The sequence below is a fragment of the Siphateles boraxobius genome, unplaced genomic scaffold, assembly GCF_051911475.1.
Source record: "Siphateles boraxobius isolate OS27281-9 unplaced genomic scaffold, OSU_SipBor_1 20, whole genome shotgun sequence".
Taxonomy (NCBI): domain Eukaryota; kingdom Metazoa; phylum Chordata; class Actinopteri; order Cypriniformes; family Leuciscidae; genus Siphateles; species Siphateles boraxobius.
Window position 1 is genome coordinate 1,817,874 of NW_027508811.1, and position 17,474 is coordinate 1,835,347.

General features: G+C 43.5%; 1 protein-coding gene across 1 annotated transcript in view; it reads left to right on the top strand.

The window, feature by feature from the left end:
- The window catches only part of prkceb (protein kinase C, epsilon b), a 144,713-nt gene extending 134,248 nt beyond the window's left edge, over positions 1 to 10,465 (top strand). The window contains exon 15 of the mRNA XM_077236384.1: positions 7,609 to 10,465. Within this exon, the coding sequence (XP_077092499.1) occupies positions 7,609 to 7,755 (147 nt within the window). The 3' untranslated portion in view covers positions 7,756 to 10,465. The remainder of the gene's footprint in view (positions 1 to 7,608) is intronic.
- Positions 10,466 to 17,474: the final 7,009 nt, after the last annotated feature.

The following is a 17,474-nucleotide window of genomic DNA, read 5'->3' on the forward strand; positions in this document are numbered from 1 at the left end:
CCCCACCATTGACTGAATTTTCCAGCTATCCATGTTTTCACTGTTATATGCTATGACACATCTTCTAGTACAGAATCTCCAGATCAAAACACAGGAGAAGAAGAAGCTGAAACAAGTGATAGAAGATTGCTCACTCAAATGTAAAATAACATGATCATCAAACATTAAACAGCGTGTAAATCAAAACTGCTTAATGTTTACAAATTAAATGAAGCGTTACACATGAAGAGAAAACTTCTAGTATAAAACTACTAAACTAGTAGTTTACTGAGAGTACACTAAAAGAAACCATGCAAGTATACTTGCAGTATAAAACTACTAAACTAGTAGTTTACTGAGAGTACACTAAAAGAGCAAAAAGAATATATAATTAGTAAACTACAAGTATGATGTTAAGTTCACTTAAAGAAAACTTGTAGAATAAAACTACTAAACTAAAAGTGTACTTTCATAAACTAAAAATTTGCTACAAGTATTAAAATAGTAAACTACTTGTATACCCATAAGTTCACTTGCACTACAAATGAGAAACTTAATTATGAACTAGTTGTGCACTTAAAGTTTACTAATGTAACACTTATAGTACACTTAAACATATACTTTTATATACTAAAAGTGGGTCAATTTAGTCCCAAGCAGTATTAAAATAGTACACTTACAAGTTTACTACTAGTACATATTGACATTAGTATACTTACTACATAATTATACTTAAAATATACTTGATCATTACTTAAGTATACTTCATAAAATTAACTTGAAGTATACTTCTTTTTCGTAAGGGTGCCCCTTTAAATGATTTAAAACTGAAAACATTTCAAACAAAATGATCAAAGATATCCATCTAGCATATGTTCAAATAGAAAAACAACTGAAAAACAGCTGCTTAATGGATAATGGCTGCTTATTCACATGACACGGCAGAAGTTGAATTTTCTCAAAGTGTTCTCTCAAAAAGAAGCCTTTAGTTAAATTGTTTGTTGATGAATGTCCACTTCATACCACACTGTTTGCTCTTCCTTAAATATCCCGATACTGTGTTTTACCGAGTGAGAAATCGATTCTGATGATTCATTGAGAGAACGTTCTGAACGAATGTGAATTGATTCAAACCATTTTGCAAACCAATTTGGACATCTCACTGAAAAGAAAATAACATCTCAATAGAATGATTAATTCACAGATGATTGGCATCATTGGTTCAGTCGACAGAAATATGGGACACGCATAGTAACGTCCTGGTTGCGTATGCAACCCACCGTTCCCTGAAGGAGGGAACGGAGGACGTAGTCGACGCGACTGAAATGGGATCACGCTAGGGAGCCTATCATCTTCGATTACTATTGAACGAGCCAATGGAATTTGGCGTGCGTGATTTGCATCACACACTCCGCCCCCGCGGCGCGGGTATAAATACGGAAGTGGATGCACGCACTAGTTGCTTTTCGCTGAGGAGCCGAGAGTAACCCGGGGTCAGCGGTGGTCCAGCGGTAGTGGCAAGGGGACTACGTCCTCCGTTCCCTCCTTCAGGGAACGGTGGGTTGCATACGCAACCAGGACGTTCCCTTTCAGTCGATAACGTCGGACGTAGTCGACGCGACTGAAATGGGATCAACCATTGAACACGCCACTAACGCTGCCACCTTCCAGTGCCTAAACCAAAGCCTCCTGATGCCCCCGCAAACTTAAGGCGGGGAAGGACAGGGCTTAGGCCAGGGAAGTCACTGCTGTTCCTACAGGACCACTGGGAAAGCGTTCCCCGTACGTTGGAAGGAAGGGACGCTGCGGAAGCCACATCCAACCCAGAGGGAGGTAATGTGGAGAATACACATATGAACTGGGCGGAAACCGGGCAGTCTAACATATGGAATGTCACTGGGGAGGCTCCAGCCTAAGACGGGGGGAGACACACCGGACAGTGACGGCAGAGAGACTCTGCCGAGGGGAGACACGGGCTCACCGCAGGGAGCCGTATCGTGGAAGAATACACATATGGGGTCACCGAAGGGACCGCAACATATGGACCCAGCCTAACACAGGTTCCACACTGCTTACGAGTGGTAGGCCTAACACCAGACGTTCCGCACGTCCGACGTCGGAGGGGTGTGGAGGAACTCAACAGGGTTCAATTTTAAGGGAACTCAACTGGAGTAAAAAGGCGCACGTATCCAGTCCATAGGAGGGGAATGGCGCAGCAAGCCGACACTTGAACCGGGCTCACGGTGAAACTGGCTTCATGAGAAGGGAGCCCACGGGAAGCAGCGGTTCAACCAAGTGTCGTCCAGCCCCCAACTCTAGAATCTGTTTAGCAAAGTATATCGTCAACGCCCAGGCGGAGCCCTTTACACTCCTCATAGAGGAGCTCAACACCTAAGTGGACATGTTGCATCTCGGATCTTTGCCGAAATGAAGGCAAGCACTAAGTGCAACTTTGCATGGAAACAGCCTTCCCTCTCTGCTGCATTCCAACAGATATTTGAAGAGCTGGTCTGAGGTCTATGACTTGCATTCTGTACACGTCCAAGCAAACGGACAGAGAAGCCAGGGCTGGATCTGCCTCCTCCAGGGCAGCGCTTGCAGGCTCACCACCTGCTCCTATTACGGGAGAGGTAGGAACCTTGGGCACAATCCGAGCCGGGGTCTCACCTGTGAGAGTTAGCCGGCCCAGACTCCAGGCACAATACGTTGACCGAAAGCGAGCAAGTCCCTACCCTCTAGTAGAGACCACGCGAGCAGGAGAACTGATATAACAGAATTTTTAACTCACTACCTGCAGTGGCTCAGGGGCGGTCTCTGCAGTGCAGTCGCACCAGGGACAAGGCCCAAGAGGATAAAGAGGGACACAAGGATTTACAAGACCTTGCTCCTCAGGAACCTGACGACCAGAACGTGCTTCTGCATACTTCTGCAACACGATGAGCGTCGTTTAAACACCGAGGCAACATCATTTTGAGGGTGATTTAGGAAAACAGCCTACTGCAACCCATTTTGCAGGAAAGAGAGCACTGAAGTGATCGAAAGCTTTCAGGATCTCCTCAGGAGAGAAGACGCACTCAACGACTAGGTTCCACTTCTAAAGGCGTAAGCACGCTACCCAATTCTAGGGGGTGCTCGCAGAAGTGATGGTAACTATCACATGTCTTGTGATAGCCACCTGAACCTCCGCGTTCCGATGTAAGACCGCCCGGAATCTCCGGGGGAAGAACGCGTGTGCCATCGTGCCCCGTCCCCGAAAGAGTTTCCAGGGGAAGTCAGGAAGGCTGTTGAAGGGAACCAGGTCTAGTTGGGCCAATAAGGGGCAACTATGAAGACCTGTTCCTCTCCTGACATGGCACGTAGGTGCAAGTGACGGGCGCAAAAGACAGGAGCATTGCTCAACACAACATGTGAAGATCACTGGGCTTCAGGAGCATTTTCTGCTCAGCACTTGGGTGTGACAAGTTCACTGAGCTTCAGGAGCATTCCTGCTCAACACCTGAGTGTGATAAACTCACCGAGCTTCAGGAGCATTTCTGCTCAACACTTGAGCACGAAGAACCTCACTGAGCGACAGGAGCATTTCTGCTCAGCACTTGAGTGTGACAAGTTCACTGAACTTCAGGAGCATTCCCTCACTGAGCTTCAGGAGCATTTCTGCTCAACACTTGAGTGCGAAGAATTTCACTGAACGACAGGAGCATTTCTGCTCAGCACTTGAGTGTGACAAGTTCACTGAGCTTCAGGAGCATTACTGCTCAACACCTGAGTGTGATAAACTCACTGAGCTTCAGGAGCATTACTGCTCAACACTTGAGTGCGAGGAACTTCACTGAGCACCAGGAGCATTTCTGCTCAGCACTGCGTGTGATGAATTCACTGCGCTACCTGTGATGGACTCACTGAGCTACAGGAGCATTGCTGCTCAACACCTGAGTGCGATGAACTTCACCGAGTTTCAGGAGCAACTCTGCTCAACATGAAGTGTGATGATCTCACTGACCTGAGCAGCGCAAGGCGACCCTGAGTCGCCGTCACTTCTTAGAAGGCTCACTGGGGTTAAACGTATTCTGCGGGCCCCTGGGACAGCTGGGACCCCGTGTTTGTCCAAGGGTAGTCCGCTCGGTTTACTCAAACACTGGCGGAAAAATAAAACCGGGGGGGCAATTGAGCGGCCCCGGAATGGTCAAGACCCAGCGGACCCAGGGGATGGAGTCTCCACTTGCCCTGGCTATAACTGTCGTGAGGCTCGATGGCGGCACGATTGAGTAAGCGGGAGGGGTGGAACAAGGCGCCCTCAGAAGCGTCTGACTCCAAGGAGGAGGTGACGGGAGAGTTTGTGACACCCGCAATGTCTAACAACTCGAGGCACGAATGCCCGTGTAGTCGGGGGTCGCCCAGGCCCCCGTTAAAACACGCCCTTTGTACATGGCCCCTCTGCTGAGGAGGGTTTGGCAGCAGACCGGGATGAACTATAGTCACACAGGGTGAGCTGCTCTGCCACGGTCACCTTGGGACTCGATCGTAAAGCTAGCGCTGAAGCGGTCACATACGGAGGAAGCCAACTTAGGCTGTCGCTATCGTATACCCCAGGAGCCTCTGAATCTTTTCAGTGGGACCCTTTCTCACTTCAACCCCAGCTGAACACATTCTCACTGGAGAGACGTGTTGGATCGAGTACCTCTCCAAAACTGAAACAGAGATACTCAGCCCGTGGGCGAGATTACTCTCTTCCAGCTGACCTGAAGACCCAACGGGCTCTGGAGCACTCGAGGGGAAGGACACCACGTGTCCTTCAGGCCAAAGCTGCAGACCAATCTTGGGCCAAGATGGTCACAACCCACCACCTAGTAGCACGAAGAACGAGTTTACAACTGGCCTTCGTACCGGCTGGAGGAGCGGCTATATCAAATCCTTCGCCAGCAGGATAAGATAAGCACGCCCAAGTCAGGAGCACTGCTCAACACCTGGTGTGAAGAATATCACTGAATTTTCAGGAGCACGTCTGCTCAACACCTAATGTGATGTTACTATCACTGACCTGAGCGGGGTCGCCGAGCCTGAGGTGGGGCAGCAAAGTAGAGACAGTGGTGTTAGTGTGCAGTGCAACACTTACCTGTCTCCACCAGCGGCAGGGGACGTGAGAAGGCGGATGACCGGGTCCTCGAACGCCCCAAGCTGCCTGTTGGCGACCAAGGGAAGCTGGGGGATGTAAGGCTATTATACAGGGTCACATCCGCCATACTGGCCCACTTGGGACTCAGGAATAGAAAAATTGCTCTTTTTCTGAATATGTGGGTACCGCTGACCCCGTTTTTATAGGGGCCAGCGGCGGAACAGACACACACATAACAAAAAACTCCAGCCGGCCCTCCAACCAGCCAGAGGGAGTGGATCGGCGACCACTCCACAAGCAACTCCTCCATCCCTGAGAGCCCGTCCAGGTTCAGCGTTTTCTTTTGCGCTGGAACTTACCACCTGGCTTGGCAGCGCCTGGAGCGGGCTGGGCGCCCCTTCCGCGGCCGGCTCCGCGCCGGAACCTGGGTGAAGGCTGCTGCGGTGGTTCGGCGGGAGCTGAGGCGGCTGCAGGCGGACGCCCTCGGCGACGAGCAGGCGGAGGATCTGACCTCGGGGGGCGGGTGAAGGCAGCAGCGTCCCTCCGAGGCAGGATGTGCCGGATGGCCTCCGTCTGCTTCTGAGCTGTAGAGAACTGTTGGGCAAAGTTCTCCACAGCGTCGCCGAATAACCCAACCTGGGAAATGGGAGAGTCCAGGAACCGAACCTTGTCCGCATCTCTCATATCGGCCAGGTTGAGCCAGAGATGGCGCTCCTGGACCACTAGTGTGGACATCGCCGAACCCACCGCGCGAGCTGCAACCTTCGCCGCCCGGAGGGCGAGGTCAGTTGCAGTGCGGAGCTCACCCATGAGCTCAGGGTCCGAACTACCCTCGTGCATGTTCATGAGTGCCTGGGCCTGGTGGACCTGGAGCAACGCCATGGCATGCAAGGAGGAAGCGGCTTGCCCACAAGCTTTGTAAGCCTTGCCCGTAAGAGCGGACGAGAACTTACAGGCTTTAGAGGGGTGACGAGGATCACCTCTCCAGGAAGCGGCCGCCGTTGGGCATAACTGCATCGCAACGGCCCGCTCCACCGGAGGGATAGCCTCGTAACCCTTCACCGCTCCCCCATCAAGGGTAGTGAGAGGGGAGGAGCTACTCAGGCGGTTTCTGGCAGAGAAAGGTGCCATCCATGCCCTCGTAAGCTCCTCATGCACTTCAGGAAAGAAAGGAACCGGGGCGGCGGACTGAGAACCAGTACGGCCCGCCCCGATATACCAATCATCCAACCGAGACGGCTCGGGACACGGTGGAGGGTTCCACACGAGCCCTACCGCCTCAGCGGCCTTTTTCAGCATAGCTGACATCTCTGGATCTGGCTCGGGCAACACTGGTCTCCCGGAGGGAGGCAGTGCAGCCGAGTCATCATCTCCAGAGTTCAGCTCCCCCTCCGATGCTGCGATTGACAACGTATCCCCTGGAGGGGCCCCAAATGACACGGCTGGCCCGTCCATTACAGAGGGACCAGCGGGATCAATGGGGAGCTCCACCGGTTGCGGTGTGAAAGAGGAGTGAGGGACCCACGGGGCGTGGCCGGGCGGATTACCCCTCACTGTGATCCTCAGATCACCCAGCTTGGACGGCACCCCAGTCCTCCTCTGGGAAGGTAACCCAGAGGAAGAACAGGGGCGGGGCCCAGAGGTGGGGACTGCGCCAACGCTTTTAACGAAGGCGAGTCTAGATCTCAACACCGAGATGGACATGTTCCCGCAGTGAGAACATGTCTCATCCACGAAAGCTGCCTCAGCATGCTGTAAGCCCAAACATGCGACACAACTTTCGTGACCGTCAGAAGGGGATAGTGCCAGACCGCACCCAGAAACGCACGGATGGAATGGCATCTTGAAAAAGACGCACTCACACCCGTGTTGCTCTTTTAGGAAATGGGACCGTCACCAGTGCCGGAGCACACAGGGAATGACCGCGGCAAACACTGAATAGTCTTTCAACTAACAGTGAAGCACTCACTTCTCGCCCTCTAACCAACCGTCAACACACAAACAAACAGTAGAAATTTGATGCTGTTAAAACAGCAGTTGAGAGCTGAGAAGCTCGCGATCACCGCTGCACCACGCTGTAGAACACCAACACTGGAGAGGTCTTCCCGCAAGAACACCGACACACTCGCTCGTTGAACACAACAGCACTCTTCAGAGACATCAAAGACGAACGGCTCCGAAGCGAAAGGCAACTAGTGCGTGCATCCACTTCCGTATTTATACCCGCGCCGCGGGGGCGGAGTGTGTGATGCAAATCACGCACGCCAAATTCCATTGGCTCGTTCAATAGTAATCGAAGATGATAGGCTCCCTAGCGTGATCCCATTTCAGTCGCGTCGACTACGTCCGACGTTATCGACTGAAAGGGAACTGCTGAAATATTGGCAGGGAAAGTGTTCCTGGGGTCAGTCAGAGTGCTGAAGTCCCCACTGTGTTTGTGTATGTACAAGTGTGTTTTTGTGTGTTATTGTCCTGAAATCTCTCTTGAATCACACATTCTTCTTCTCCTTTCACAGAAAACCAAAAGAGACGTCAACAATTTTGACCAGGACTTCACCCGTGAGGAGCCGGTGCTCACCCCGGTAGAAGACGCCATTATCAAGCAAATCAACCAGGACGAGTTCAAAGGCTTCTCTTACTTCGGTGATGAGACTCTGTATTAAAACTAAAACCTCCATCTCTTGCGCTGTACTTCGCACACAAGTGCGCTGCGAACGCTGTGAACACCCATGAGCTCACTGTAGACTATCATTCACCAAGAATTAGATGCTTTAATTTAAAAGTAGACAGTTAGACATTTTTCCTGCTGAACCCCAAAAAACACACAGATCCTCAAACAATTCCACCAAATGAAACAGAGTAATCTTTATTTCATGTATGTAAAACACACTGAGCTATACTTAGAGGAGCTCATGTGACATCACTAAAGCAGATGGATTGAGCTCATTAAAATCTTCTGGAAAGCCATTTCATGTTTAATTTATTCTCCCATAATGCTGTGTGTCAGGGTACCACTGAAGTCAACACATTTATATGAGCACCGTTTTGAAATGCAAAAAAAAAAAAAACATGTAAAGAACCAGTGATTGTATTGCAGACGTGATGTTTCTGAAAGTGTGAATTGGGAGTATTAAAGAACTCAGCATTGGGATCTGATCACATGATGGTCTGATAGCCAGAGACAGGGGTTGGAGGGTACTGGGAAGGTGATGCACAGACTCAGAACTGCCTTTCATGAGACCATCGCACCATTTCCATTTGAAACAGCAGTATTGACATGCTCGTGTCACCAAAACAAGTGTTGTGCGTCTGTGTGTGTGCGCGTATATACTGGAGGGTAAGGTTACAAAATGTCCCTCTTTAGTGAGTGTGTTTGTGTGTGTGTGTTCATTATATTACTGGATTGTTTTGTTGCTAGGATGTGAAACCTGTTGATTTCTCTACAATGCAACAAGGCCCATCATAATGAACGGGTCAGGACAGTAGCCAATCATGTCTCTACAGTCTACAGTACATGCACGTCCTGATTAATTACCTTAATTGTTAGCCTGTGAACTTTGAAAATAGACTAATCATCTACTGCATGGTTATGCCTATGATATTCTCATGTATTATTAGAAGATGAGAAAGAGTTATGTGCAATATTCTCTCTCTCTGTCTCTGTGTTGGTGTGTGTGTGTGTGTGTGTGTGTGTGTGTGTGTGTGTGTCTGTTTGTGTGTGTGTGTGTGTGTGTGTGTGTGTGTGTGTGTGTGTGTGTGTGTGTGTGTGTGTGTGTGTGTGTGTGTGTGTGTGTGTGTGTGTGTGTGTGTGTGTGTGTGTGTGTGTGTGTGTGTTGGTTTGGCGTTGACTTTTTTTCTCCCCTCTCTCCATTTCACCTTCTGATTCAATGTCTCTGATTTCCACTGTTTCTTACAGTCGATCTGTTTTGTTTGCTGATTGTTAGGTTGTCAGGTCATGCGATTTCCAGCACAGGTCCTTTATTTCAGCTGCTACAGCCTCTGGCTTTCATGTACTCTAGTTAGACAAGAGACAAAATATTAAGCTCCTGTGGCAAAAAAAAAAAAAGTTAAATGCATACAAATGATCTTCCATTCTAAACATTGCACAACCTTAGACTTTCTCCCAACCTGTGATGCAAGCGAGACTAGTAACAGTTTTTTTAAAGAAAATCCAATCAGTTCAATAAACAGAATAAATAATGACTGCAATTGTAATAAATCCAACATCGTGAACATTTCATTGCAAGTTTATATGTTTTTGTTATAGATATTTTTTCTTTGCAGTTTTGCATAGAGTCTTCACAACACCGGCCTTTAACATGAAATCCAGACTGATTGTTTATATATATTTTTAAAGTCACCATGAAATCAAAATTGACAATTCTTATTTTTTATTGAATTTCTTTAAATATTATTTATTATAAATGATTTATCCACGCACATCATTATTTTAAAATTCATGTTCCCTCATAAACTTTAATCAAAAGAACTTCCCCTCCCTCTTGCAGACATCTCTTCTCTGATGACATGTTTACTGGCATGAGGGCGGGACAATGAGCCGGTCCTGGTCTTAATGAGCACCATTTATCTATAATTCGAAGTAATAAAAAAAAAAAACTTCTGAAACATCTTTTTTATTTATTTATTTGCCCTGTAAGTCTTTAACCCCTTGCATCCAAACACCTTCATTTTACTGTGAACTCTCACTTTTCACAGTTCAATCAATTCCTGTTGCATAATATTTATCCTCATATATTAGATCACCAAAAATAAAATTGACTTTGAGGCTTTCACTTTTTTACTGCATATTTTACTGGTTATTTCAATTATTTTTCTGGTTTTTACTTTTCATTTTGCTTTCATTTTCATTAGTTTTTTCGAAGCATGTTCGGCCTTATTTGTGCCCTTCTGAACCGGCAATCTAAAGGCATTGATGGAGCAAAACCAGAAACTCACACAGCTGCACCTGCCAAATACCTGTGCCCTGATGAGCAATTTACAATGTTATTTTGGAATTCAAGAGTGACATGTTTATTTTTTTCTTTTTACTGTTTTTGAAATGACTATAGGAAACAGTTCTGTGTATCCACAAAGAATACATATTTGTATATACAGAGGTACAGTGCATATTAATATAAGTTATACAAGTGTTTTATGTCACTGTAAGTATCATAAATGTGTATGTATTTCTTTTTTTATTGTATTTTGCAGCTTCATATGTACAGTATGTCATAAGACGTGTTTTTTTATACATCTTTACCATTAGTCACTGTCATGTCATTATTTGCATTTTGGGCCAAATGTACTGTTCTCAAAGGATGTGAATGTGCATTGTTTGGTTTGTAACCTATTAAATAAGATGTCATAAATTAACCAAACTGTTTGAAGTGCAAATTTGTCTCCAAATGCATAATACTGTAGCTGATATGTTTTTTTTAAGTGCATATATTTTTACAGAGAACACAGTAGTGGCTGATTGTAATAGGTTTTAATTAGATTGCAATTTTAGGGCATTATTAATTTAATCATTGTGACCACTAATAGGATGCATCTGAAAGAGAGAGAATTTAATCATTGAAATAAATACTAAATTAATTAAAGAACTGCAGTGGGAATTGTTGGAAGAACAAACAGTTAAGGATGAGAAAAATGAGAGGGTGACCCAGAGAATTTTGGTCAAAAATAAGGGTCATCATGACCAAAACAACGATGAAGGATTTGTCCTGTCACATGTGACCTTCTATTCTAAATAGAGGCTATAGATGTCCGAGGACATGAGGAAATGCATATGCTTGTCATTTCAGGAATGCTCAAAACTTGGAACTGTTCTTTGTGCAACAGTGCAAAAGTTAAAGTTGTATTGTGTTGTATTTTGAGAATAAATGACTGTAGGTCATTAAGCACAGACTATACATATATATATATATATATATATGTGTGTGTGTGTGTGTGTGTGTGTGTGTGTGTGTGTGTGTGTGTGTGTGTGTGTGTGTGTGTGTGTGTGTGTGTGTGTGTGTGTGTAATTAGCAGGGAAACATCAAATTGTGTTAAATGAGAGCAGATTGTCATAGATAAATAAACATAAATATATTTACAGATAACAGTCATTTCAAAATTAAGTTATATTTTCAAATTATTTTAATAACTTCCTCTGACCTACAGAAAACCCATTGGATATCATTGAAGCTGCTTGTGTTGCATCACAAAATAGGCAAGGACATTCCCCAAAATGTTTACAAAAAAGTGATTATGTTACTGTTAAGGGTCAAAACACCGAAAAATACAATAATATAATACAAATCCAGGAGTGATGCTAGTCTGTGCTAGTCTGTCCACCATTCACCCCAAACACAAGAAACATATTTCATGGAGGACTGTGATAAACACTATCAGTTTTGTTTCTTATCGTACATTTCCTCTTTAAAGGCACAATTTGTAAGATTTTTGGATTCCAATATCCAAAAACCACTAGAAAAATTGTATATTTTGTTGACTTGTGTATTTACATTATTGCAAATTTTACCAATAATGTTTAAATCCAGAAAAGTCAGCTATTTTAATCAGTGTAACGGCCCATGTAATTGCGTCGCCAGTGAATGACTTCATATCCGCCCTAGCCCTACACTCGATTTCTGCTTTTACTTCCATGGAAACCATGGAAACACCAAAGACGCTTTAAGTCAAGTCAAGTCACCTTCATTTATATAGCGCTTTTAACAATATAGATTGTTTCAAACCAGCTATAGAGTGATAATAGGAAATGAAAGTAACAGAGATTGGTTTGGCTTTACAGCAGCTCTGGAATAAAGTTGTTGTCCAGCTAAAGCTAGTTTTTGATTGATTCACTTCCGTTGCAAAGATCATTAGTTATTAATTTAGGGGTCGCTTACATGACACCATTTTTAACCGAAAAACAAAAAAACTTTTAATGTGTTCTGGCCATTCATTTGCAAGACAACAGTGTTTGCTGGCTCAGGAACGAAAACTTTGAAATAGGTTCCAAGGTGCAAGTTTTGAAAATTTTTGAAAAACACTATCATCTCCGTGTAAACTTCAAAAACTTGAATCTATGAAAACGATGACGTTTGAATATACAGTATATGTGCCCAGGCACGTAGTCTTTCTTTACAAATTGAACTCAGCAAATTACTTGTCTGGCCTGCATAATACAGAATTTTTAGTCGCTTCTGCGTATCCATGCGAACTGGAATCATTTTGATAACGTTTTATCTGTACAGAGGGAAAGGGAAGGAGGCCTTCACAGGTGAGAGACTAGTTGACATTATAGTTAACTGGCCAGATTTTTGAGATCGCAATAAAGGTGAAGAAAAGTCTTAAGAGCTCGTTCAAGTACTGGGGAGCTAAACCATTAAGTGCTTTGTAAGTAATCGGTAATATTTAAAAATGTATACGATGATTAATAGGGAGCAAATGCAGTGTTGACAGAACCGGGCTATTATGGTCATACTTCCTGGTTATGGTAAGAACTCTAACGGCTGCGTTTTGAACCAGCTGTAGCTTGTTTAATTATACATGCAGAACAACCGGCCATAAGAGCATTACAATAATCTAGCCTTGATGTCAGGAACATATGAACTAAGTGTTTCGCATTTGTCATTGAGAGCATAAACTGTATGTCGTAATTTAGACATATTTTTAAGATGGAAGGATGTGGTTTTACAAAAACGTGACTTTCAAATGAAAGATTGCTATCAAAGAGCACACCCAGGTTCCTAACTGACGACGAAGACTTAACAGAGCAGCCATCAAGTGTTAGACGGTATTCTAGGTTATTAGAAAACGTGAGGACGTTTTTTGGTGTGATAATTAGAATCTCTGTTTTTTCAGAATTAAGTTGTAGGAAATTACTAGTCATCCAGTTTTTTATATCAGCTATTCATTCCGTTAATTTTGTGAATGAACTAGCACTGAGCCTTGTGGTACACTGCACTTTTGACCGATATGACATCTCTTCGTTTACTCGTACAAACTGCCTACTGATACTAGATACTGCCTTTTCTAGTGTCTTTGACAGAAAAGGCTAATTGACTATAGGAACAAGTTGCGTTTTTTTAACAAGCGGTTTAATCATAGCCAGCTTTAAAGTTTTCGGTATGTATCCTAATGACCAAGATTAATTAATGATATTAAGAAGAGGATCTATGACCTCTGGAAGCATCTCTTTCAATAGGTTAGTTGGTATAGGGCCTAAATCATTTAGATGATTTACCGAGTGTAGACAATTTTTCCTCTCCTATAGCAATGAATGAATCAAATTTTTCCTCAGGGAGACTACAATGCACTGTCTGATGCGATACTGTAGTAGAGGGTTGCATAGTTATGATTTCCTCTCAAATATTATCCATATTGTAAGTAAAGAAATTCATAAAGTCATTACTTTTATTTTGGGAACGATTCTCTTCTCCCTTTACTTGCTTCGGGGATCTATCTTAAGGAAGCATAATATTAGTTTCAATCTGTACGCAGATGATTTACAAATCTACCTGCCTATAAAGAGTAAAGGTGATGACTCGACAAAAAGGTTGTTAGATTGCTTTTACGACATTAAAGCATGGATGGCTTTAAATGTTTTACATTTTAATGAAAGTAAAACTGAAATTATGATTTTTAGACCTAGCAGTTCTACTAGCACCTCCAAATTGGACCTGGGAAACTTACGCCCTATGTCAAGTCTATGGTAACGAACCTTGGTGTAAAGATGGATAGTGATCTTAATTTAAAGAAACAGATAAACTCTGTTGTAAAAGCTAGTTTTTTCTCCAAAGCCAAAATTGAAGCCAAATTGAAGCCATTTTTATCTTTTAAAGATTTGGAGAGGGTTACACATGCTTTTATCACCACCCGCCTGGACTATTGTAATGCGTTATATATAGGAGTTAACCAGGACTCTCTCTCTAGATTGCAAATAGTTCAGAATGCTGCCGCTCAACTACTTACAGGAACCCGTAAACGGGAGCACATTATGCCTGTTCTTGCCTCTCTTCATTGGCTACCAGTTTGTTTTAGAATACAGTTTAAGATTTTATTATTTGTTTTTTAATCTCTTCATGGGCAAGCCCCAGCTTACATAGATGATCTACTGATGATGCATGCTCCTCTGAGATCATTAAGGTCTGCTGACCAACTACTCTTATCTGTTCCTAGAACAAGACTTAAAAATAGGGGTGATCGAGCTTTTTCAGTCGTGGCCCCTAGGCTGTGGAATGATCAGCCTATGGGTGTCAGGGTTCCTCCCAGCCTTGACACTTTTAAATCACGACTTAAAACTCACTTTTATTCATTGGCTTTTAAACCGGCCTGAGAGTTAATTTCTGCTTTTTGTTTTGTTTTGTATTGTCACATGTTTAACTGTGTCTTGTGCTCTTGTCATGTGTTTAAAATTTGTCTGAAATTATGTCAGTGTTCAGCACTTTGGCGAACCTTGGTTGTTTTAAATGTGCTTTACAAATAAAAATGTATTGTATTGTATTGTATTGTATTGTATTACTGCTGTGCTGTTTGGAAACATCTGGGGTTGAAGCTTTATTTTTCGTTAATTTAACCACCATTTCAGTTCGGTTCAGTTCAGTTCAAGTTTATTTATAGCACGTTTAAGAACAACCATGATTGACCAAAGTGCTTAACAAAATTCAAGATAAAAAATAAAATAAAATAAAAATACACAAACAATACACAATATACAATAAAAATAAGCAACAATAGGTCAAGATATCAAAGCTCAACTTGAATTGAAAGCCAAGGCATAATAATGGGTCTTAAAGGAACACTTCACCCATTTGCATTAGACTTTGTATCTTTAGAAACCCAGTCACTTTTTTGAATGGTCATGGTTTATTCCCTTGTTTTCCCCTGAGATGGGAGAAATAAGGATTTAAGTGTTCCACTTCCTGCTTTTTATGACGCAAAAATCGTCATTTTGCGTCATAAAAAGCAGGAAGTCCAATTTCTTTGAATAAGGGTAAGACTACAAACACTAACTCATCATTTATCCAGGGGGTGGGACCCACTCACGCTACAGACCTATTAGAGATCAGTGGGTGGGACTTCACTTGCAGATACAGAAAGCAATATCCGCCATCTTGTTTGGAAGCTAAGCTAACAAGCGCTGTGGAACTAGGAGGTTATGACGGAAGAGACAAAACAGGACATGGGTGAAGAGGATTTTGAAAATCTGCTGCTCGAATCCGATGTTCGTGGTTATCTTTACGAGCCGAAATATAGTGATGAGCAGCTGAGGCTGATGGAGAACCAGGAGGCGGCTTCTGCAGCCGAGGCAGAAGACCTGCCTGTCGTGGACGAGGAGCCCGGACTAACGTTACTTCGAGCTGGGGCGGACTGGTGGTGCCTGTGCTTTCACTGTGCACCTACGGACACAGAGATGTTGACGATTGGATTTTTAGTGATGACGACACATTACCACTAGCAAGAAAAACATGCGGAAGACGGCAGATTTACATTGTAAACAGCCAACATATATACAACCAACTAATTTGTGATGCCCTACTTTACTGCAGATGACTGTATTTGTGTGATCAGAAATAGAGTCGAGCAACTCTTACCTCCAAGCGGATGCGTTTAGTGCTGCTAGTGCCAGATGTTCCAGGCTGTTCATCGGCATCTTGAAACGTAAACACCGATGGAACTGCGGTATCCAAAAAAACGACTTTCTTCATTCCCATGAAATTTATTTGGAAGTCTTCATTTTTGAAATGTAGACTGCAAATCTTCTTGTTTTTTAGGTCTTCCATGGCTGTCTCTTGCGAATACATCTGGTGGTTAATCGCTCTTAGCCACTGTTTGCATCGCTCAGCATCTCTCGGTAGGAAATGAAAACTTACTTTTTTTCCTTTCCTTGTTCAGACTGAACATCCCGGTACCATCCAGTAATTAACTATTTCTAAATAAATAGTAACGAGGAGTATTTCGGCAACAAACTATATATTTTCTCTGCGAAATGAATTTCAAACTCTGGGGGTAGCTATCCCTGTAGACGCGATAGTGCTTTCTCTGAATCTGATAGGCGGATACCTCAATAGGCGTTGTTCTGGATTAGTGGGAGTGGCTTGTGGAGCTGTGCAAAGTGGTGCATTGTGGGAGTTGTGGTTTTCCATACAAATTCACCCTAAAGTTACTTTCTGTCTTTACTCGGTCCAGAAGGCACCAAATTCGAATTTTTTGGTACAGTTCGACTACATATATGACCCACTTTCAATAAAGATTAATGTTCACACGGGTGAAGTGTCCCTTTAAGCAAGGACTTGAATGTTACAATGGTCCGTTACAATAGCTTTCCTTACATGAATAGGTAAACTAATCCAGAGATATGGAGCAGCCACTGCAAAGGCTCTGTAACCTTTATTCTTCAACCTAGATCTGGGCACATCGAGGAGCAAGTGATCACAAGACCACAGCGCCCTGACAGGTGTAAGGACATGTAAGAGCTCCGTTAAATAAGACGCTGACAACCCATTTAAGATTTTAAAAACCATTAATACAATTTTAAATTCAATCCTGAAACAAACACGAAGCCAGTGCAGCGTGGCTAAGACTGGTGAAATATGGTCGCGCTTTTAAGTCCCGGTTAGAAGTCGAGCTGCTGCGTTCTGGACTAACTGTAACCGACGAAGGGATGACTGCTCCAATCCAACATACAAAGAATTCTAAAAGGGACATAATCAAAAGCATGTATGACTCTTTCAAACTCTTTGCGTAGCAGGTTTGCTTGACCTTCGCCAGAGGCCTCAGCTGGAAAAAAATGGTTTTAACAACTGAACTAATCTGTTTCAAATTTAAAAGCATTATCAAAAATCACACCCAGATTCTTGGTAAAAGGTCGAACATGGGATCCTAAAATACCAAGAGCATCTACACAGACATTAAAATGTACCGCATTTCAAATAAATACACTAGGGTTGTGTTTGTTTTCCTCTAAGAGAGTCGAAAAATAAGCAGATCTAGTAGTTTTTAAGTCCTTTCTGTACGCAATCCTGCTCTCTCTCTCCACTAAATGCGAAACAATTCTAGTTTTGTTTTCTTCCAGTTGTCCTCCTTTTTTCTGGCTGCTCTCTTAAGGGCCTGAGTGTGCTTGTTGTACCATGGCGTTGGACTATTTTATTTAGTCTTCTTTAAGCGCAAAATAACAACTGTGTCTAAAGTGCTGGAAAAGAGAGAGTCAGTAGTTTATGTTGCAACATCGAGTTCTTCTAAGCTATCTGGGATGCTGAGGGGATGAAACTGATCAGGAAGATTATTTATAAAACAATCTTTAGTGTTAGAATTGATAGTTCTACCATATTTGTAACACAGAGTCGGCTTTGCAACCTTGGCTAAATTAAGTATACATGACTATATAATGATCTGA